The sequence below is a fragment of the Xenopus tropicalis genome, chromosome 3, assembly GCF_000004195.4.
Source record: "Xenopus tropicalis strain Nigerian chromosome 3, UCB_Xtro_10.0, whole genome shotgun sequence".
NCBI classification, from domain to species: Eukaryota; Metazoa; Chordata; class Amphibia; order Anura; family Pipidae; genus Xenopus; species Xenopus tropicalis.
In genome coordinates, this window is record NC_030679.2 from 45736581 (window position 1) to 45760071 (window position 23491).

General features: G+C 38.8%; 1 protein-coding gene across 1 annotated transcript; it reads right to left on the bottom strand.

Annotated features, from left to right (window-relative positions):
* Positions 1-1360: 1360 nt before the first annotated feature.
* f12 (coagulation factor 12 (Hageman factor)) lies at positions 1361-21706 on the bottom strand. Its single transcript, XM_018092213.2, has 14 exons — positions 21597-21706; positions 19093-19129; positions 18667-18766; positions 18177-18247; positions 17924-18031; positions 16797-16928; positions 16614-16718; positions 13304-13478; positions 11600-11697; positions 6647-6953; positions 6348-6484; positions 4637-4780; positions 3123-3271; positions 1361-2013 (listed from the first exon to the last, which is right to left on the bottom strand). The coding sequence occupies exons 1-14, from the start codon at positions 21669-21671 to the stop codon at positions 1858-1860; spliced, it is 1794 nt and encodes a 597-aa protein (XP_017947702.2). The 5' UTR covers positions 21672-21706; the 3' UTR covers positions 1361-1857.
* Between the last annotated feature and the right edge of the window lie 1785 nt (positions 21707-23491).

Genomic DNA, 23491 nt, shown 5'->3' on the forward strand with positions numbered 1-23491 from the left:
ACTGTATATCCCAAGCTGGACCCAAAAACTGGTCTTCTTGTTAGACCCTCTAAATTTTATTGTGCATTGTTGCTTTAAGGACCCATATTTATGGTTGCTGGGCTATAGCTCCCATTATACTTCTTGTCTTGATAATATTCTGGGGAATGCTGGGAATATCTAGGTAAAGCAACACTGCTCTAGAAGGTATATGTATGTATGTATGTATGTATGTATAAGTTTATTTATAAAGCGCCACAAGGGTACGCAGCGCTGTACAATCTTACAATATACAAAATTACACACAGGGACGACAAGTGTTATAATAAATATGTATAGTATATATTTCTTTAACCAGTGTATAGGTATGCAAACAGTACATACCAGCTGTCCCACAGCTATAGTCATACAAATGCAAATAAAGGCGTAACCCATCATACAGCTTTCCCCTCCTAAAAGATGGATTTCGCTTTTGGCTGAAGGATAATTTTCTTTAAACACTTAACATTATCACTAATGGGAGGGAAAAAAATAAACGCCCATTTTGTGACCCCATCCCTAAATAACTCTCCCATTTTACAAAATTTGGCAGGTTATTCAAAGTTTAAACACATTTCTGGGGGTTTTGGAGTCTTATTTTTGGGGTTTTATGTGTTGTTACAGTTTTGCTAAAAAAATGTGTAATTGAGCTTTAAGCTGTTAGTTTTAGTTCCCCCAAGAGATGGAGCTAGCTTATTAGTTACAATTGTATCTAAGTGCAGCTGTAGCTTGTTAACTTTTCTGGACTCTCTGCCAAAAGCTACTTTTTTAATTAAGTTTGAAAAACATTGTATATTTTTTAGTGTTCGGTTCAGGCGATCAAAGGGATATGAGGGACTTTTTAAAAATGAATCCAGGACTAGGTAGATAGCAGGTAGATGAATAATGTAGTGCTGGGACACAGCATTCCCACTGAAACCTCCTCTTGTATCTGTAGTTAAGTTTGGGCTGTCTACATTGGGGTGGTGGGAAGCAGGCTGGGACTGGCAATGTGGAGGGGCTGCTGTAAGATGCCATTCCACCTGCATTCGGTGCTTACATGAGCCTGTTTGAGTAGCATGATAGGGAAGAATAGGTTATGTGTGTTCCTGTGTTCCCCAGCAGTGGAACGCAGACACAGACATTTGTGAGTACGAGCCCTTAAATAAACACTGTCTAACCTCTAGCTGATCCAGAGAAATGAAAATATTCATCTGAAGCCATTTCTGTCTTTGCCTGAATAGTGATTAAACATCTGCATGTGGTATCCAGGGCACCCAAAGTTGGCACAGGGTATTACTCCTGATATGTAGCACAGAGTTACTGCAATTGACTGCTTGCAACCTGAATTATAATAAGCCAATTACACCACAGTTGTTGTTTTTTATTAACTTTAAGTAGGAGTATTACATTACATAATATAGTGAAGCGAAGAGAAACTATGTATTAATTGATACATGACTACCATTGGTTTATGGGGTATTTTAAATACATTTGGTTAAATTTGTAATTTCTTATGTACAGCATTGGATGCAAGCAATATTCCCTCTAAGCTGTGCTGTTATGTATGCATACACATGTTATGACACTGGAGCACACAGTAAATTTTGTATACACAGATGATAAACACAGACTCAGTCTTGTACTCATATAGTAGTTTAAAGTACATACAGAAGGCCATTTTGCTTGCCTAGTCTATGAGATGTTAGAGGGAATTTGAATGCATTTCATTAAGGGACAATAATTAATTCTAAGGACTGAAATACTGATAGAAATGTTAATAAGATGATGTGCCTCTGTGTTTCTGAGATAGGCACACAGACAAATTTATAAGGCAAGGATGTTGGGATATTCTGCAGCTCAGCTAATGTTGGCTCTGATCCAGTCTGTGTAGCTGGTGACAGCAGTATATACTCCAGGCTTGTTCTCCTCGGCACATCCAGATCCCCAGCTTACGACACCATGCAACTCAATGCGTCCATCCACCTCACACACTAGAGGTCCCCCAGAGTCCCCCTGCTCATAAGCAGAAAGCACAATGATTGGTATGTACTTGCATTGAAATACTCACACAGTACTTATATATAGCATTATACAATGCTTCTGCTCTGGAACTTTCAAAGACCATATATTGTCCTCACTGAAAGGCCAGACTCTACTGACCAAGAGGTATCCTCCATGGGTTCAGGCAAGAAAACCTTAGAAGTGTGAGGATAATTGAATCTTTAAAATAAGTTAATATAAATTTGATACTACTATTCTACTATCCGAAGCACTTTTGCAATTTGCATTCATATTTTGTTTTTCAATTGCAGTCCTCATTCTTTCTCCTGACAAGACTAGAATGTAAATTTTAAAAGTGCTTAAAATATCACTCTCATCACTTTTATATTTGCTTATTTTTTTAACTTATCCTTTAAAATGGAACAGAGACCATTAATAATAATGTTACAATAATATTTCTATCCATTTATGGTAATAACAACAAGCCAGTCAGTTCCTATTTCTGCACTACTGCTTGTGACTATGGAACAAGACAGCTGATTAGTAGATCTGAGAAGAAGCAACCAAGGCACTGTGAAAAGAGGGATCTTGGCAAAAGAAGCCTAAAGCTGGCCATACACGCACCGATAATATCGTACAAAACCTCGCAGAAGGCTGCTGATATCAGTCGAATTCCCGATCGGCCAGGTTAAAAGATTTTGAACGAGCGCCATTGAAGGCGTCTGAGCAAAATCTGCCTTCAGGGCTGAATCGACAGAAGGAGGTAGAAATCATATTGTTTCTATCTCCATATCTGACGATTCAGCCCTGAATGTCAGTAGAGGGTTGGAACAATCTTTCGTGCGACCGATCGAAAATCGTCACGTGTGTGGCGAGCTTAATTCACCCCATACCAACATGGTATTTAAAGCATGTGTGGTTTGTACATCTCTTGCACAAAAGCAACACAGCATCAGGTTAAACAAACCATGCTACTGTTCCCATGCAGTTGAATAATGTTGTTCATTCTTCTCTGCTGACCTCAGTACAATTAATTAAAAACCAAACTCCCCTACCTGCAGAAAAGCACATTCTCCTGTTCAGCCTTTAGTATCACTGTGCCACTGGGCTTACAGTCTCACCTGGCATGCATCAACTCCTCCCTCCATAAAGCCAGCACAGAGCATCCCAGGCAGCATTCTGTCACCATGGACACTAGGAGACTGGCACTGGGTGTAAGGGATGATGGGCATAGATGCCTCCTGCAGGAAAAATGCATAGTGCTCTGCTCCTGTGAATACAAAGGCAAAATGGTTATAAACACAAATACTGACATTCTTCCGGATACAGACTGAAATTCATAATATTCTGCAGGATTACGGAACCAAGGAATTTACAAGGATTAGGACAGAACTGTCTCCAACAGGACTGCTTGCATATTGCTATCTGCAACAATCTCAGTGACTCAAATTTCTAAATATACAAATAAGTTCAACAAAGTTCAAGAGGGAAATGTATTTTAGAGCAAGCAGAATACCAACAGCTTGTGGTCTCTTGATTCCCACACAGCAATAAAGGTGTACCAGAAAGCAGCACAAATGTATCTGTCAAAGTTACCCTTCCACTTGCTGATCCATGTATGTCAGTGCTTCCCAAACTGTGGCGCTGGGAACTATTTATATAGAAGACGACAGCTTTGGGAACCATTGTACTAAACCACTTCATGTTTATTGTCAATTGGCTGCTATGGCTTTAGGCACCTGCACATTGTGTTATTTTCTTTAACGGAAATCTATATCCCAAACTATGTAGGTCTCTATAAAAATATATTGCATGAACAAGCTCATATGTAAAACCCTGCTTCATCTAAATAAACCATTTTAATAAAAATATACTGTTTTAGTAGTATGCGCCATTGGGAAATCCTAAATAGAAAATGGCCATTTTAAGAATTAAGGGCCGTCTCTTGGGATCATAGGATTCACAGTGCTCACAAACAAGCCAAGGCACACATACATGCTAGGCCCCATCAGCCAATTAATGGGCAGAGTTCTGTCTTTTGTTTCCACACTTGGTCCTGTTCCATTAAGACCTGCATTACATAGTTACATAGGGTTGAAAAAAGAGTCCATCAAGTTCAACCCTTCCAAGTAAACCAAGCACACACAAACATTCTGGTCATGTGATCTCTGAGGGAGCACACAGCCCATCACTAAATGGTGGCTCAAGGGAAAGGAAGTAAAAGGGCAATATTTACTGATATATATATTCCAGTTTGGTGAGATTCTTTAATAGGTCACTTAACATAATATAAACTATCTGTTGGTTAAGTATTCATTCTGGGGTATAGTTTTCCTTTAAACTCAGGGAATTATCTCCTGTTATGAGATTGTTTTGAGAGCCACTATACCCTCATCTTCCCTGTAAAATTGTGCTTTTATAGGGCGGCCTTAAAATGGAAAGATGTATGTCATTTCTGTGTACAGGCTCATTAGCTTATGGTAATAAGTAAGTCTGAGGCCATTCAGCATGAGAGAAAATGGAAATTTAGGTAAATCTGAAACTGCTTGCTGAGCCACAGAAGCTAGCAGAAACAAGTACCTCTTAGAATTTCAATTAGACTCATACAAATGTTATATTGGTCTTATTCCCTTACCTTCATATTGATGACCCCATCCAGCCACTACACACTGCTTCGTGCTTTCTGCCATCTTAAACTGCTGTGGAAGGCATATCGGCTGCACAAACTGAGAAAACTCAGAGGCACAGAGGCCATTTATAGACTTCACCTTCACGAGTGCTGAGTACAAAGAAGACATTTCAGTCACAGCTCTTTACATGTTTCACCATAGCCGAAAACATACAAACACCCACCCTCAGTCACACAATGGATTGTATAGAATATTGAATCTGTAAGTGCTGATTAGTTTGACATGACATAGGAGTCTGACTGGCTCAGTTCATAAGATCACTAATTTGCATGCCACGTCCTTACATTCTGTAGCCACCTGTCTGTCTCCTTTACCTTAATGTTTTATAATGTGACATTTTGTAGGCAGAAAAAAGGTAAGAGATATAATGTAAAAAAAAAAGGAGAAAAACACTAAAGGATCAATTAACAAACTTAAAGGCAGGGTGCAAATTAACCGTTTTTTGCACTGTGCAATAATTTGCGTATGTTTCAGACCTCAGAAGCCTCATGAATACAGCTCTGCCTGCGTTCAACAGAGATCCCCCTTCTCCCCTCCTAACTTTCATGTAATTCAGATGTGCAAGTCAGGACGTGATCATGCCACAGGTTGCAACGGAGCCCTGTACTCACTGCCTGCCCTATGAGTAGTAACAGGTCTGCCCTACACCCACCAACACTGCACTCTGCAGTCTCACTGGAAGTGCTCTCTCATTTTGCAAAAAACAGTGTTTAGGTGGAGATCCCCTTAAAAACTAAAAACAAAATGAATTTAAACCGAAAAATGTATATTTTTCCAATATATATTAATTCAATAATTTGACTGATTCTGCAGATATTTGTAAATTTAAATACAATTTAAAGCAGTTTCTTCATTGCTAGTTTGGTCTCTTGAAAGAAAAGGACTCAATAACAATGCACCACGCAGTGTGCAAAGAGCAGAAAAAGCCACAATTGGCCTTCAGCTCCCTTCACTAATAGAGTGTTGACTGCTTAGTCATTGACTACTGATTAGTCATCAATGTATTGGTGAGGGATGGGGGGGGGATCAACCTAGGCGCTGCGCTTTACCTTAGCACATCGTTCAGAGGCGCAAGGTATGGAGCCCTAAGGCAGCCAATAAGGACAGAGCTGCTCCTCCTGACACTGCTCTCTGCACTGTGGGGCATATTTTTGGTCTGGCGCATAGTGCAAAGAGCAGTAACCCTGGGGGCACAAGTGCTCCTGCACCTCTTAGTACTCTTGCACTTGCTCCCCCAGGGTCGTAATGACCCTTTTGTAGCAGAAGTCAGCCTTGAGGTCTATTAATCAGCTTCTCAGCTACTGACTAGTATTTTTGACGACACTGTTAGATGCCACCTTGAATTATTGCTTGCAGTCAGCTGAATCAGAGTTCCTTGTCTGTTTTGCCTTACATGTCTACCCAATGCTGGACATCCTAGACAATGGATAGACAATTGATGGTTCCCCCATTGATTATGTATTTGTATGTCTCACTTGCATTTGCTGATGTGTATGACTTCTCTCCTGGACAAGTAATGAACTTTATAAATGCTCTGAAATGTAAATTTGAACCCATACAAAAGGAGACATGACAAAAAGGTAACATAAAATATGATATAACAGTATATAATAGTACATATCTCTATGTAAAGCAAATTGGTTCTTTAAGCCTTACCAATATCATGTTGCAAGGTGTCCCCATAATACTTTTCATGCAAAATATACTTCTCAACCAAGAGTGTAACTGTGTGTTGATCTGTAGTGTTGAACCGGCTTTGTCCTAACACCACTGAGATCTTTGTCACATTTGGTCTGTAAAATAAAAGTGTATGCCACAGATGTCAGGGAACATCAGTCATGCATAGTATCCTTACACAATGTGGCTAGTTTGCTAACAAAGCTGCCATATTGCTCCAGTATAGTTACCCATAGAAACCAATCAGCAAATAGTTGTAAAAAATAGTGGCTTCTTACCGTTGGTCTAAGCAGTGAGCTGCAGTTACAATCCAGCATGGGGAGATAAGAGACCCACCACAAAAATGATTGTCGATGTACAGTGCAGCAATGTAGGGGTGGGATGCCGGCAGAGCCACTAGGCCACCAACAATCCTTGGCATGATTGATGGGGTCTTCTGAAACTTCCTTCCGCAATCCACAGGTAGGTCTATGCGCCCATCCACTGGCCCCTGGGTATCATTGGAGGGTGAAGGGGTGCTTGCTGAGTGGTTGGAGCTTTTTGTTGGAGATGGAGTTTTTGTGACTTTAGGTGGTGCGGTAGTGCCTGTGATAACACATTGATAAAGCTTATTACAAGATTTTTATAGACCCTCAAAGATATAGGTGAGATACTATATGCTTTCATGATATTTTTTATGTACCGGAAGCATTGTTCAGGATGAAATTACTGTATAAACATACTGAAACAGATATGGCTATCATTTTTAACAACTTCCCCTATTGAAACGGAACATTTTTTTTCCAGACTCTTTATCTTACAGATATGAGTTGAAGAGTAAAACTATAAGGTTGAAGTCACTCTGAGCAGCAGCTACTTCTCACTGCTACAAAACAGACAATGCTAATCATTTACCGATAAGGGCTCTGGCACACGGGGGAGATTAGTCGCCCGCGATAAAACTCCCTGTTCGCGGGCAGCTAATCTCCCCGAGTTGCCTACCCCTGCCATCCCACCGGCGAACATGTAAGTCGCCGGCGGGATGGCAGACGCGGCGGGGCAATTTCCGGAAATTGCCGAAAAAGACTCGCAAGTCTTTTTCGGCGATTTGCGCGAAATCGCGCCGCCGCGTCTGCCATCCCTCCGGCGACTTACATGTTTGCCGGTGGGATGGCAGGGGTAGGCAACTCGGGGAGATTAGTCGCCCGCGAACAGGGAGTTAATCGCGGGCGACTAATCTCCCCCGTGTGCCAGAGCCCTAATTGTCTCTATGTGTGTTTTAGCAAAGGCAATTCTCAGTATTGTCTATGGCAGGGTATTTTCTGGTGTTTAGTAGCTGCTACTAAGTAGCTCTGTGTGTCTTTGCCCTAACCTGAACAACTACACCAACTACTGGAGGTGGAAGGGTCATTTTTTTTCTCCATGACAGGCTTCCTGGTGTATCTAGGAGAGTAAAGAGGCATTCTGCTAAAATCTGTCCATTCAAGCTTGGCACCCTCAGAGGTGTCAGCTCCTGCAAAGAAAGGCAGCACAAAGGCCTATGCATAGAACTGGGATAAACATTTGATGTATCTGCATTGTTCTCATGTATCTCATACTGTGGTTTGAGTTAAGGGGGGCGGCAGAACAAAGGCTGGTCCACAAAGGGTAGTTGAAGCAAAAGCATCTGAAAACTGCAGTAGCAAAGTAATGGTTTCTCTTTCCAAACAGTTCCTGGTACCAATGCATTTAATTAAACAAATTGGTAATACTGTAATATCAACTAAGAAGAAAAAGATTTGAAAAGATTTCATGAAGATCCGTCCCACCTACAGTAATGGCAAGACATTCCCTGTGGGTTTGATAATGCTTTAAGGACTTTTGGTTTAGCTCTGGTTTTTTGAATACTTTTTTCTTCTCAAACGTGTCTCAGTACAGTAACCCATAGCAGCAAATAAGAGATTTTGGATACTTGGTATTCTACCTGCAGATGCAAATGTAAGCTAATTGTTTATTGGATTCTATATCCTTTATGTAATGTAAAAAAAGCAGGGATGCACCAAATCCGCTATTTTCAGATTCGGCCACAAGCTGAATCCTTGTAAAAGATTTGGGTGAATACTGAACCGAATGTTTATTTGACAAAAAGTCACGTGATTTTAAAGTTTCTTATTCGGTTCAGCCGGGAGCTAGGATTTGGCCAAATCCTGCTTGAAAAGGCCAAACCTTGGCCGTATCCTGAACCAAATGCTGGATTTGGTGCATCACTAAATAAAAGTCACTCAGTTTCCTCAGTAGCAGTAAACTATAGCAACCAATAAGATGTTTGATTTTAAAAAGGTGACCAGTAAATGCTACATGCTGATTGGTTGCTATTAGTAACTGCACCTGGGCAAACTTGTGCCTTTAATTACATAACCCCCTAAGTGTAAATGCACTGGGGTAGATTTGCCCAGGATTAGCAAATGAACCCTTAAGACTTTATAATCATATTCTGTGAGTACCCTAGACCTAGTACATTTTCTATTTATGTTACTAGCACTAGTTTATGTTCTATAAGGGGCACAATATCATTTTTAAAAAAGGAACCACCTATTTATTGGTCTGCTAACTTTTGAGAGCTTATTTTCTCCTTATCTGAAATGATTTTTGTGTGAAATGTGTTCTTATAGCTTTGCATGCTCTGCTCAGAAATCCTATTCTGCTCTGATGAGCTTTAATAAAAGTGAAACTGACGTCAGTAGGTAGATTCTGACTCAGTGCTAGTCATGCTTCAATCCTTATTCTAGGTGACACACATGATATAAAACTCCTGAAGGCCAGTCTTCTGTTTGCACTTATACCATATCCGCATATTATACCACCGACCTAATATATATAGTATTAAAGAAAAGTCAAGAAAAAATAACCCATTCTGTGTGTTTTAAAACTAAGTGGAGCACAGGCTTTAGCTTCAATAATGAAAAACTTCAACACATTGAGTGTCACGACTTGATCCATTGTCATCCTGTAGGGGCTTCGGACAGCGGACTGACTCATTGCATTAACAGGAAAAGAAAAGCTGTTTATCTCCTGCAGCTAGGCTGATTGCATTGAAAATGTGTGAATATAACCATCACACTGTTGCTTGAAGAACAAAGGTTGTTTTATAGCTGGCACCTCTAAGCTGATTATGATTGCTACAGTGGTTTACAAATTGTCCTGTGGGCTTATATTGATACGTGATGATTGGCTGAAAAAGTTCCTTACTGCTAACAATTCAGGTTAATTAAACTACTGTACTGAACAGATGTAATGTAATATGGTAATAAACAGGACAGAAATCTTATTCTTCAGCAGAAAGCAATACCCGTGGTTTCTAATGGATTACACAGGAAATGGTGCAAAAGGAAGGAAGAAAAAAAGAGTAATATTTTAGCAGTGATAATAAACAAGAGTGGGGATGGTCTGTTGGTAATTGACATCACCAGTATAATACAGCAACACAAACTGGAAAAGCAAATATATATTGTATAAATATATATATATGCGTGTGAAAAAACAACATTATTTATTTAAGTCACAGAACTTATAAATGAGAGAATTTACTATTATATAATATTTTTGAACAAAGTAAGCACAATATTTTTTTTGGTATGCCAAAGACCCATTCGGGTAATTTACATTTCCCTATGGGACGTAAGGTGTACAACTTAAGGTGGTTATACAAGTTGTGATCCGCTCGTTTGGCAAGGATGCCAGTCAGTGGATCTTCTCCTGATATGCCCACCTAAGGGCCAAATGATTGGAGCCATCATACCTAGGCTGCATCAATGAGAAGATGCAGTCCCTGATCCGATGGTAAAATCAAACCCTGCCTGATTGAGATCTGGCCGATTTTAGGTCAGATGCTGGTCATGTAGGCCTGTCGGGTGTGTCCATACAGGGGCAGATAAGCCAAATCGGTCTGAAGGACCCAAATCCACGGCTGAAATCTGCCTTTATATGTTCACCTTCTCATTAAGGCAGCACTTTTGCCCAGGGGAATGGCTAACCAGGATGCCATCCCATCCTTACTGCCTGTCCTGTGGCACTGCACCATTTTTTTGCAATTTGCTCACTGTACAGGAGGTTGTGAATTATCCTTCATGTCTTTATACAGGTCTTGGAATTCCAGTGTCTCTTTTATACAGTGAATGTAATGTTCAACCTGCAGCCCACTAATTGTAAAATGCAAATCTTAGCATTCTGGATAGCTATAAAGCTCTGCAACTTGATGCATTTGTGCATGGCCACCACAATTTACATTAGTAAGAAGGCACATAGACATCCACAAATGCAGTGAGCAAATGTGGTGTTTCTCCCCAGAATTCCTGCATCATTGTTGGTTGCAAGTGGATAATGCAGTTGGTGCAACAGCATTGTGTCTACCACAATTGCATCTGATTTGCCAAAATTAAAGCAACTGCACACATTTCTACACAAATCAGACACAACTGTGTCTGGAATCATTCCTGCTGTTTATGTGCAAGGAATGTCTGTATTTGATCCTTTAGGCACAAGCGTGCTGCATCTATTGACACTGGATGCGCTGGGAACCAATTGGAATGCGCTCCAGGGTTCCCCTGTGTCAATAGGCACAGCAGCACTCAAATACTAAAAGGTAAACAGAAATGACTGAATGGTGCCATGCACAACTATATGGAAGTGCAAGGAGCACATTTTGACATGGTTTTAAGCACAAGGACTGCAACTGCTCTTGCAGATGTACATGAGCCCTAGTGAGTAGGTGCAGGCCAATTCAGTACTGCTGCCAGACTGAGTAAAGACTTTCCTATAGAAGTACACACCTTCTACCACTGGTTCTCCCAAATGTGGTAAAATATACACTATGTAAAAGGCACCCACTGGACACAGATCAATACTAGCTAGGTGACTGGTACTACAACAAAACCAAGAGTGTAGCTACTTTATGCTGTAGGGGAATGTGGAAGTTTATAGGTCAGTAACAACCAATAGAGTGCATGTGTCTCTTAACAGCATTGTACATGTTGTTTAGGGGTGCATAATCCCTTATAACTAATCAACAATTGTTGAATAATATTGTTAGAACCATAAAGCTGAGGCATTACTCAGGATACCATTACTATTACTATTGTAATGTTTAATGCAGTTTCCAATGTAATTGATAAAGTTTCTGTGTTTGCTCTTAATGGGTTAAATTCAGTTCAGCAAGAAAACCTAACTTCTCAATAAACTGAATCTGGCCCAGTGTTGGAAATAAAATATTTTACCTGCCAGCTGGGTACAACGTGGAATGAGGCAATGCTCCCAGCTCAGTCTTTGCTCTTTCATCACAAAGCACCAGGGCTGGGTGTCCCCATCAGGATTCCTGTGCCACAAAAAGAATACAAAATTAAATGCTAATATCACATATTAGTACTGTAGAATATATGCCTAGTTTATTCCTTTATAAAAAATAATGTATAGAACACAATTATGCTAACTCTTTCGCATTCAACTCCTGTTTAAAATTTAAATCTTAATATTGGCAATGTGCATCACTATCAGGATACACATAATACATTCTGATAATTGCCACACATTATTCAGTTTTTGAAAACACACAGTATTCTCAAGCACTAGATAAAGTATCTTAGGCTTCCCACAGAGGATAAATACCTGCTAGGCTTCACTACATAGAATGGATTCCATGACAAGGGGACTCCTCAACTGACCCTTCGCCTTGAGCCATCCCACTGAACCCCCTTGTTACATATCTTAATAAAACACCAGGAGACAGAAATGGGGTAAAATGGCCACAGCACTTACTCCCATATTCAAATAAATAGGACCTCGCCAGCCTCCCCCCAAGGCAATATTCTAAAATCCATAAGAGATTGCTACTATGCTCTACCGTTCCTCACTGATGACTTGAGTTTCACTTACATAGTTGCTATTTGAGATTGTCATTATATTAACCACTGAGTATTAGGCTGCCTCTACCTACAAGGAGGATGGTCCCAAACTCTGCTACCAGCAGGAGCTGAATCTCCCACTATAAGAGAAGTTCAGCAGCCCTGCTGCCGGTCCTGGATCTGCAGTGTTTCAATCCAAACAGGCTGTCACCTTGCATAAGCAGTAGTAGCATCTGTATCTATCAATCCACCGTGCAGTCACAGAAGAGAACCTTTTTTCTCCCTCTTCTAAAATAACCTGTACAGTACTCTGGCAAGGTCTTACCACTGCTGTGACAAATAAAACTTAAAATGCATTATCATATATCAAATACCATAATCAAAACCCAGCTTAAAGCCAGTCCAATTATGCCTCAAGAGGGACCTTCCTGGCCCCAATGGCAAACATTCCCTGGATCAAGCATTCAGAAATAACATGAATTAATATAATGATGATGCTTACATTTATACTGTATAAAGATACAGAAGCTACAATATAACAGCGCATTCAGCCAACCCAATGTTGATTGCTCGGGCACTGCCTTGGAATACCTGGGAAGGAAACTCCCACTGAGTCTTGTGAAAGTTCCCCATACTAAATCACTAAAATAGCCTTATTCATGATCTACTCCATTTTGGTATGGGGGAATATATCTGCTTACTTGTCTATTATATTCTTTATACACATCAGCATGTCTTTTTCTGTGTAATGCATGTATATCATCGTATTATCTGTATAATAAAGGTAGATCTTACTGTTGGCAGAGTAGGTAATGTATGTCTTTTTGTCAGTTTAGTACATGTACTGTATTTCTGTCTACTGTATACATTTCCCTGCACAGTTATGTTTCTGAAATATTTATGCAGTCCAACTCTGCCTTACTGTTTATGCTTTGCAGGTATTGCTTGTTATGTTTATACTGCATACACAATGTTATATGTTATCCTTTTCATTCAGGCATGTCTGTGTGATTTCTGTGCAAAAGAAAAGTTTGCCTTGGGATCTGTTTTGAATATACTGTCTTTTGCCCCACATGTTACCTGCAGTATGGGTGAGAGTCTATGCCATGAACCTTTCCTCGATGGCCACCGTACATGGATACTTCATGCTCAATGATATCAGAGTCCCAGTGCAAACATGGTGCTCCTGACACAGTTGTATTTCCTGTTCCCCTATAGCCAATGCCGTTTCCAGTGTAGCATGTCTCTTTTTGGTCTCCATGAATAAAACAAATAATATAAAAGTCAATATAGAAATGTTTGAATTTTTGTAAGTTTAAATGTAAAATATTTTATATTCTTATATGTGTGGCTTGAGACTGCAGGTTAACCCAAATAGGTAAAAGCTGATATATGTTCTTTAAATAAGCAAAAAAAAAAAGGAGTAATCTATACCATCAGTATATACCACAGTTAACATTGGACTTTACACATGAAACTAACTTTAGGTTAATCAGTTATTTGAGTTATTTAAGTCACCATATCCCAACATGATTAGCTGTATATCTATATGAATGTTTAAATTTCATATAGGTCAGATAACTAGCAGTCTTAAACACAATGCTGAAATAATAAATTAGAAATAATAAGTTAGAACTGACCAACCATAATGCTGGTCTTACACCTCAAGATCTGCTGATTTGTCTAGGTCACCCAACAAGTGTAGCCAAATTGGGCTATTAGGATCACTGGGCAATCAGGTCATCAAATTGATCAAAAGGAATGCAGACATGCCTGATCCAATGCCAAAGCCAGCCATCAGCTGGCAGGATTTTCTCTCAAGACTGGTAAATATTTGTCCAGGTCAAACAATCTGAGAGGGCACCTTTCTATCACCATAAACAGATTATAGCATATTTGCCTAAGAGGAAGAGAAGATCCAAATTCAGAAAGGCTATGAAAGCATGTGGGACCAATGTGGGTATCATGGACACTCAGATTTAGATCTTTTAAATTAGAAGAAAAATCTGCAACATTAGGGGGTCATTTGATAATTCCACATGTAGGTCATAAAGGGATTAATTTTACAACTGGTGGTCATTGGGGAAATACTGTAACTCTTTAAGTGTTAAAGAGGGACCTCTTAGTTTAGGGAGTATGAACTTGGGTAAGCCAAAGGAAACAAAGATATGCAATAAAAGAACAAAGGAGGTTACCGAAGGTGAGAAAGCTAAGGGCAATGTAACCGCTGTTATTGCTCAAACACATGTCTGTGCATGAAGTTCCTGACACAACCTGCAGTGAGTATTGTGAGATTTGATCACCACTGCTTTATAATAGCATGTGTAGCTTAGCCCAAAAAAGGAGAATCATGGTGTGCGTAGGAGGAAAAGGAAACTGTAAAAGAATGCAAAATAAGATAACTTAAGGGTGGTAACTTGGGACGATGTGTAGATAAATAATCTTTTAGACAAAGAATCATAAAAGAGACAAAAGGATAGAAGTAATACTAGTCATTGATTAGATATACAACACAGCATTTTGGGGTGAACCCTCTTACTCGGAAGAACTTGACAAACCGCACCCAAAACTCACACACACCAAACTATTTATCTCAAATGTAGTTGTGTGTGACGTGTATTCATAGTGAAGAGAACTAGTGAGTTATTGGCTTCCTCAAATAAGTTCTTTAAACACGTACTCTGAATGAGTTTTGTAATACCAATAAAGTGTTGTTTTCCTTATATGTGCTGGTGTATATTAGTCATCCAAGTTATACATTTATGGATGCAGCATGAGCTTAGATGCTCCATACTTTACTGAATACGAGTGAAAGTATAAGAAAGGACGAAGGAGGCTGAAAACAAGTATAAGGTACTGGAACTATTTTTAATGGAAGACAACAATTGAAAGTGACTGAAGGTGAGAAAAGAACAACATAGAAAGACATATGATGAGAATCTCTGCTCACCACTGGCTTTCAGTTAGGAGAGCGGGAGGGAGTGGGGATTTAAAAAAGAACAAGTCTGCGGGACCTGTCGGGGCGGGGAGACCCATCAGCGCAGGAAGAGGAGGGAGGTGGGAAGGGGTGTGGGTTTGTTACTCTGCACCGGGCCATTTGCTTTTGTTTTCTAACTTGACTTTTTAAATGTAATTGCTGATTGGGTGCTATGGGCAATCTATGATATGATATCTATCTATAATATTTATCTCCAGTGTTAGTAAACATCCCCACACACACAATAGAATACTATCATACTGGCCTAGTAGTGCATGGAAACCTATAAGTGACTACTTTAAGACAATGAAAAAAGAACAGGATTCCAGCGTTTCGCTACTTTCTAACCTATAGTTAGTATTATAAGTAAAACATCCTGAATGGAAAACATTGGACAACTAAGTGAAGTAAGCAAGTGTTCATATTCAGTTTAGTAGGAAGAAGTCATAATGCTTGACATTGCTTCTTCATTCACAACAAAAAAATACACATTGTATTAAAAAACCAAAATCATTACACTGGTTAATTAAAAATGGTTTGGCCAGGCAAGCAATATTTCAGCCCTTACTTATATGTTTAAAGGAAAACTATACACCCAGAAAGAATGCTTAACCACAGATCTGTTTATATCATATCAAGTGACCAATTAAATAATTTTCCAAACTGTAGTATATATCAGTAAATATTACCCTTTTACATCTTTTACTAAGGCCACCATTTTGTGATGGTTTCTGTGGTCCCTCAGAGATCACCTGACAGGAAATAATGCAGCTCTAACTGTAACAGGAAGAAGGGATTCAGCCAAGATTCCGCCTTTTTCAGCAGGATTCTGATTCGGCCAAATCCACGCTCCTGGCCAAACCGAATCCTTAAAATCACGTGACTTCTTGTCACATGAACATGGAAGTTGAAAATGCTTCACTGGATGATACGTGCATGGTTCTCTTTAACCCTTCCTTATCTTAATTTGCATATGCAAATTCAGATTTTGCATGCTATTTGGGCAGATCTTTTACAAAGGATTCAGGGTTTGGCCGAATCCAAAAAAGTGGATTCAGTGCATCCCTAGTAAAAGGCAGAAATGTGTGCATTCATTGGCTGATGTTGCCTAACATGTATGTGTGCCCTTGGTTTGTTTGTGTGCAACATGAATCATATGATCCTAGGGGTGGTACTTATTATGGCAGTTTTTTATTTAAGATTACCCAATGCCACATACTACTAAAAAAATATATTTTTATGAAAATGGTGTATTCAGATCAAGTAGAACTTTACATATAAGCTGTTATATGCTATATATTTTTTAAAGAGGCCAACATTTTTGGGGGCATAAGTTTCCTTTAAATGCAAATATGCAGAGAAGATAAGTTATATTCATATATGAGACCTGGAAAAGCCAATTAAAGTACATACGAATTTCGCAGTGGGTTCCAATGAATCCTGGGCTGCAGCCACACGCAGTCATTTTGTTGTGCTGAATGCAACGTCCTCCATGAAGACACAGATTCTTGGAACATGCTGCAATATCAGAGAAACCAAAATAATGGAAAAAGCAAATGACACAGAAAAAATAGTTGTCATCTTTTCCACACTTACCCATCCCATGCGTTTGTTTGCAAACAACTCCCTTTTCCGTGCACCCACATTTCTCTAGGACCGGAGGTGAATAACGCAACCACTCATCTTTAGGATTAAAGTACTGAAGGCTTTTTTTATCAAAACACTTATCTAGAAGAAGAAGTAATTTTATTATTTTAAATCCAGAGCTCCATTAACTAAAAGACAATAGTATTGTCACATAGTACACAAAAAACCCATGTCCCTCCCTCTGCATAATGTAAAATATTCATCTAGAATGGACCCTGGCTATGCTTTTTCAATCCTCATTGTTCTAGCCAAAGTGTCAGAATATTACAGCGTGCATCTCTGTATTGCCAAGATGTTGTGGGTCACACACTAGTGATAGTGAGAATAACCAGTGACCTTCCCAAGGGGCCATGTCAGAGCTGACAGTGGCTCACAAACAGTTGTTCCATAAAAGGCAATTTGTTACAGTCTATGATATACTTAAGTGTTTAATTTGCACTGGAAAGTTAGTTAGGGTGGCATAAGCCTTAAACAGTAATGTCAAATCAGAAACATTATGAAGGGGTTGTTATAAACGTTTATATTTCTTTTTTTCACGATTTGTGGGGGGGGGGGGTTGCGCTAAAAGTAACATTTTTCGTGTAAAAAAATACAAATTTTAAAGACTTATAAAGCACAAAAACACTTATGCAAAACTTTGCCATCTAAAAGCTGTCAATGTCATGTAGAAGTCATTGGGTGTTGTCCATAGACAAAATGTAACAATCTTTATTTAATTTACGGTTGTAAAAGTTTGTTGGGGGGGTTTCCTTTGTAAGTCCACAAAGATTTGTGGAAAAAAGTAAAAACCACCAAAAAATTGTGTTTTAATGTTCTTTTTGTTCTGCATTTTAATTCATTGGAGATTTTTCATTTTGGATCTTTTAATAAATGACTAGATAATCATGGTTTTAGTGGAATTGAAATATAGCACATAAACCTGACTGAGGATCTAGTGAACTGTAGTGCTAGGGTGTTTTAGAATTGAATAGTATAACATTAAAAAGGTTTGTCACAATAAAAAGGCAACTTTGTAAATGCAAATTTATTCTAGGCTCCTAATGGTAAGTCATATTGCAGTTTTGCATTTCCAGTACCTGTCTGGCAGTGCTTCCCTGTGTACGGCTCTTTGCATACACAATGATAGCCCTTTAATGTGCTTTCACATACTCCTCTGGGCTTACATGGATCATTCTCGCAGTGATCTGAGAATACAAATGAAAAAAGAAAACAAACAATAATGCATAAATGTCTTATATCATAACATGAAGATCACAGAGAAATAAAGTATGGAAAGACCTCTAAACCTTTTATTTTTGTGTAAAGTGTAGTAAAAATGAGAAGCCTTACCATGTACTTCATGTCCCTCTACACAGTATGACCAGCTCTGGTCTCTGTCATAATTCTTGGTGAGAGAGCACCTAATGACATAAATGACAGCTGTTACTGTAGCACTTAAAAGTGTCATTACAGATTTTATTAAAAAATTAAAATTAAAATTTGCTACACTGATGGGATGAAGGCAAAAACAGAGACTTTTTGGGGAATACCTTTAAAATAACGTGATTTCATACTGTAATGATCCATGAAATACATATTATGAATATGGATTCAGATTGCAGGTTTCTATGCAAATGCATTATAGAATCCTCCATAATTCCTTCTTAAATGAATTTAAATGTCAGCTAATTGGTAGAATCAAGACCACAAAATTGTCACCCCAATCACAAGTAATGTCTCAACATGACTTGCAAAGCCTTCTGCCATCATTGGCTGTAATAACCTGGTTGTTCCCATTGGTATCTATGACAGTTCATAGTATGCAGACAGGGTTTCTTACCATTTTCTTGGTCCATGTTTGCCTATTTTGATACAGGAGTTGTGTAACATCCTGCCATATTGAAATGGGAAGTGACACAGTTGCCCACTTTCTGTTAAAACTGCAATAAAAAAAAATCAGCAATTAGCTTTTGTGCCTTTGCTAGTAATAATTCCAAATAGGGGAGCATTCCCCGTAGTATAAATTTTATGCAGAGCTACTTTTATCGTTAAAGGCCCTTAATAGTTTTTGTAAGACCCATTATTATAGCAGGGCAATCAAAATTGAATCCAACCGGTCACTGCTGAACTACGTACAGCGCAGGGGACAGGCTGCAAGTGATATGTCTGGGGTGCAAGCTTGAGCTTTACCACTTAGTGAGCTCTTCCCTTGGCAACCACCAAAAGAATCCTCTAGTCATATAAATAGTTTTAACTTATGACCTACCATATCCAGACTTGGGTTTCTTCTTTTCATTGTGCTTCTGCATTAAAAAAAATACAGATTAAGAACACATTTACAATCGGCAGTTACTGACAGATGAGAATGTGAAACGAGCAAAAGCCATAGGCATTGCATCAACACTCATATACAGTTTCGGGAAATTATTAACTTAAAAAGCTGCCTCTTTTGTTAGCTTTACCTGGCTGCCCTGTATTTTGAAATAACTTCTCACCTGGCAGCATTTTTGAAGTTATTATTCCCAAAGGAAATCTATACAGTATAAAGCCTGAAAAATTAGCTTTCTTTTCTTCAAACCTTGAAAGAATGATTGAGTTCTGGAAAGGTGGCTTCTGGGATGCAAAATGACTTTGCAGGGTGCTCAAAATGTCACCTTGTGCGTATGATGAGTACAGTATCCAGTGTGATAGAATACCAGATTTTCGGATGGTAAGTGTTAACGTGTTTCATTACAGGAGGTTAAAAAGATAAAGAAATAGAAGGAATAAAAAGCAAGGAATTATTTATTATTATTATGATTTATGCACACTGCCTGTCTACACAGTACAGCACATTTGTTATAATACATTAGTCATACAGAGAAGGGGAATGACAGTGTGAGTAAATAAATATTAACACACATATTATATTAATATTAATTAATATTATAATACTATTTTATAATATTAAATTACATCAACGACTTAGTGCGGGGTGCCAAGACACAAGAGGAAGAAGGTCTCTGCAAACCTATGTTGCTCTCTAAAAAGCTTTAGGATAAAAAGAGACTATAATAATTATGACAATATGTCATCTGTTCACAGAAATATTAAACCACTATCTATGTGGTTACAAGATGTTGTACATGAAACATCATCCTACAATCGGTCACCATATTAATAGTTCTCTTTTAATATTTAAATCGCATTTGTTTTTTAATGATTGCATGAAAAATCTAAACAAAAACATTGAGAAAAAAGTCATCCAAGTTCTTTTTGTGAGACTTTGGGTCATCCATGTTTTTGTGAGACTTTGGGTATACAGTAACTGTGAAAAAGGGGATTTAAAAGGAAACTGGCATAAAAAGCTACTAGACAGCCCCACAGCATTATCATTTTAGGGCCCTCCTAAACTAACTTACCAATGCTCCCAAATTTGCTGGCACAATCTCAGCAAGAAGACCCCCCCCCAAAAGGGGCATTACTTATACAAAACTAGGCAAGGTTTCTGGTGTTTAGGGGACTAACTGGGTGTTGCTGACCAAATCCAGAGTGTGATAAAACACCACAAACTTTTGATTTAACATGTTTCCAATGTACCAGCAGTCTCAAGCCCTACTTTCCCTTCTGTGAATAAATTCTCCAGGCCCAGCTGTTTGCAGTGGAAAATTTTAAAGGCTCCACAGATTTATACTCGGATGGCAGAGCTGTCATTTCCCAGGGTCTCCCATATTTACATACCAGGCTGGGATGAAACTGGGGATGGAGTAGAAGACCAGCTCTAAAGAAACCCAGTCATGCACACTTTTCATTATAGATATATGGGGGCAATTGTAATCATGGGGTTTTTATAATTTAGAATATTAGAATAAAAATACAATATATTGACAGAATATACAAAATCATCATTAATGTGGGCTCCTAATTAGCCAAATATATGTATATACTGTATATGTTATATGTATTTTGTGGTCACAGCCTCATTGCACCCCCGCCTAATGGTTTACAATTTATTGGTTGAACACAACTTTCCCTTTTTCTTGTGTTATTCCTAATTAGCCAACACCAAGAAACTATAGACCAACATGTTTTTTTAACCATTTGTTCCTCATGGCGAAGCAGTGCCGGGCCAAGCCGGCTGGGTGTCCTAGGCAACAGCATCTATGCGCACATACGGGAGGTAGAGTTGCCAGGGCCGCTGGAGGGGGTAGATGCGGTGGGGGGAAAGGGCTGGGAACTACATGTAGGTGAAAGAAGAAGCACCTTCTCAGGTGCTCAGGATAATTAGAAAACCAGAGGCAGGCATAAAATACTTCCGGTAAACCAAGAAATAACAGTTACTGTAAAGCTATAAGATCTCCACCCAAAAGCTGCATAATAAAAGAATATGTCATTCTAATTAACTTCCCATTATATATTTGCATCATAAGGGATAAATTATATGATAAATAGCCCTAACTCTAGTGTACATACAAAATATTTCAGCAATAATCTATACTTGGCAGAAATGCCAACATTTGTCTCTATACAACATAGTGGTTAGCATTACTGCCCTGCATTGCTTGTATCTTGGGTTTGATTCAAATAAGGGCACAGAGTTTACCTGTTCTCAGTGTGTTTGCCTGGGCTTTCTCCCACACACCAGAAAACACAGACTGTTAACTGCACTCCGATAAAATACTGAATATAAACGGCCCACAACTTGTTTTTATCCACAGAAATGCACAATGTTCCGTCAGTGCAATTTATGGCTCAAACACTAATATACAAATAATATTAACAATGGCTCACCTTATCAGCACTCACTGATTTGTTCTGCGTAATGGCCAGAAAAGTAAGGAGGGAGAGAAGAGGAAGCAGTTTCATGGTGTCCACTACAAAACTGCAATCAGCTTAGCTGAAAGGAGCAAAGGTTATTTATGTGGGAAGGAAGACTGACTGGGCTGTAAAGCAGAAAGTCCATTCACCCATCACCTTTGACCTTGCATGTAGTTTATCCTGTGGGTAAAAGCTTGCTTTTCAGCTGGTCATTGGTCCACACCATGATAGTGGTTTGTTCTGCATTTATCCTACCTGGAAAAACCTGACATAATACAAGTGCCCATGAGTTTTAATTATAATGAATGAAAGGAAATCTATACCCCTGAAAAATGTAGGGATCTATAAAAATTTAATGAATAAAACAGCTCATTTGTTAAACCCTGTTTCATACAAATAAACCATTTTCATAAATATATTTCTAGTAGTGTGTGCTGTTGGATAATGCTAAATAGAACATTGCCATTTTAAGTACTAAGGGCTGCCCCCTGGGATCATACAATTCATGGTGCACACAAACAAACCAAGGCATACCTGTTTGGTCACATCAGCCAATTAATGGACATGTGTCTTTTGCTCAAACAACTGCTAGGAAGTACCTTTTGCAAATGAAGAGAGGCTCAGAGACCAACATGCTCCCATTTAGGTCCTTTGGACTCTTACAGAACCATCGGTCCACCTAGATCTGTGCAACCTGGAAGAACAATAACATCAGGATTGCAGTTTACCAGCCTATTTGTGGCTTGGCCACACATGGACTATCAGTGGGACACTCTAGTGGAATCCTTCCTAACTGTTATGAACTTATGTCTTAAAACGGAACCAAGATCTTGTGTTTATTACTGATTAAAACCCTGACCTCAAAGTTCGCATTGTCCTGATAAATATACCATGTTATGGTTTATGTGTCAAGAAGACAGTAGCAGAATGCTGGATATTACACAGAGAGCCATAGTTTGGACATTCCTAATACAAATTCTTTCAGCCCAGTTGAAGAAATTGTTATCATATCATACGGCTATCATACTGGTAGCACACAAGGTTAAAGCAGAAACTGTGTTCACTTTACAGAAAAATGTTTTCCAGTGGTGTGATATTTTTATTCAATTTCTACATTTCCCTGTTTTCTTTTTATGGACCTTTTATACACCTTGTTTATTGCAGGCAAGAGGGAAGGTGTGTAACTAGTCACTAGATGCTGGTTTATAAGATGGGCGGGAAATGCAATTTTTGCACAGACAAAAATGACTAGGTATACTGTGTAGTGTATGTAAATACATATATATATGGGGGGGGGTTTTCTGGATATCTATGGGAATATCAATAGATTCACCCATACTAAAATTTGGGATTTTGTTATTCTGCCAGCATTTGATTTTTTAGGAACAAACATGTACAGGGTGTTGAATCATTGTAGTATGCTTCAATTATGGGGTGACACATATGTGGTTTTAAATTGATTTTGCAATGTATAAGCTATTGAGATATTAATTTGATGTCAGTATTGGGTAAGCCGAGGACATGGATCATCATTTGCACATCTATTGTAATGCCTACCATAAAGCTTGCTTGTTTACCCCAAACCAACAAACCAGCTACTGAGGATCATAGTGGCAATATTACTTTTAGTGGAGTAATCCCATGTCAGAAATTGCCACTTTTGGATGATCTCACTTCATATAATGGATCATTGTCAGCCTTTAATATAAATATATGAAGCGTTCATCAAGGTTGTAACAGACGCCATTAGGAGGTGGGTCTCCTTTTTCCCCTTCACTGTAGTGGATGAATGTGCAGACTGTGTATCCTTTCTGGAGGCTCCGTGCATACACTTTATGCAATGCAATAATAATAATAACAATAATAAT

Excerpts from the sequence above, each read along its gene's own strand:
- f12 (XM_018092213.2), bottom strand. The coding sequence starts at position 21,671 with ATGAAACTGCTTCCTCTTCTCTCCCTCCTTACTTTTCTGGCCATTACG. Across the intron at positions 16,929-17,923 it reads AGGGAAGCACTGCCAGACAG|ATAAGTGTTTTGATAAAAAA; the intron begins GTACTGGAAATG and ends TTCTTCTTCTAG. Across the intron at positions 6,954-11,599 it reads ACGTTGTACCCAGCTGGCAG|GCACTACCGCACCACCTAAA; the intron begins GTAAAATATTTT and ends GTGTTATCACAG.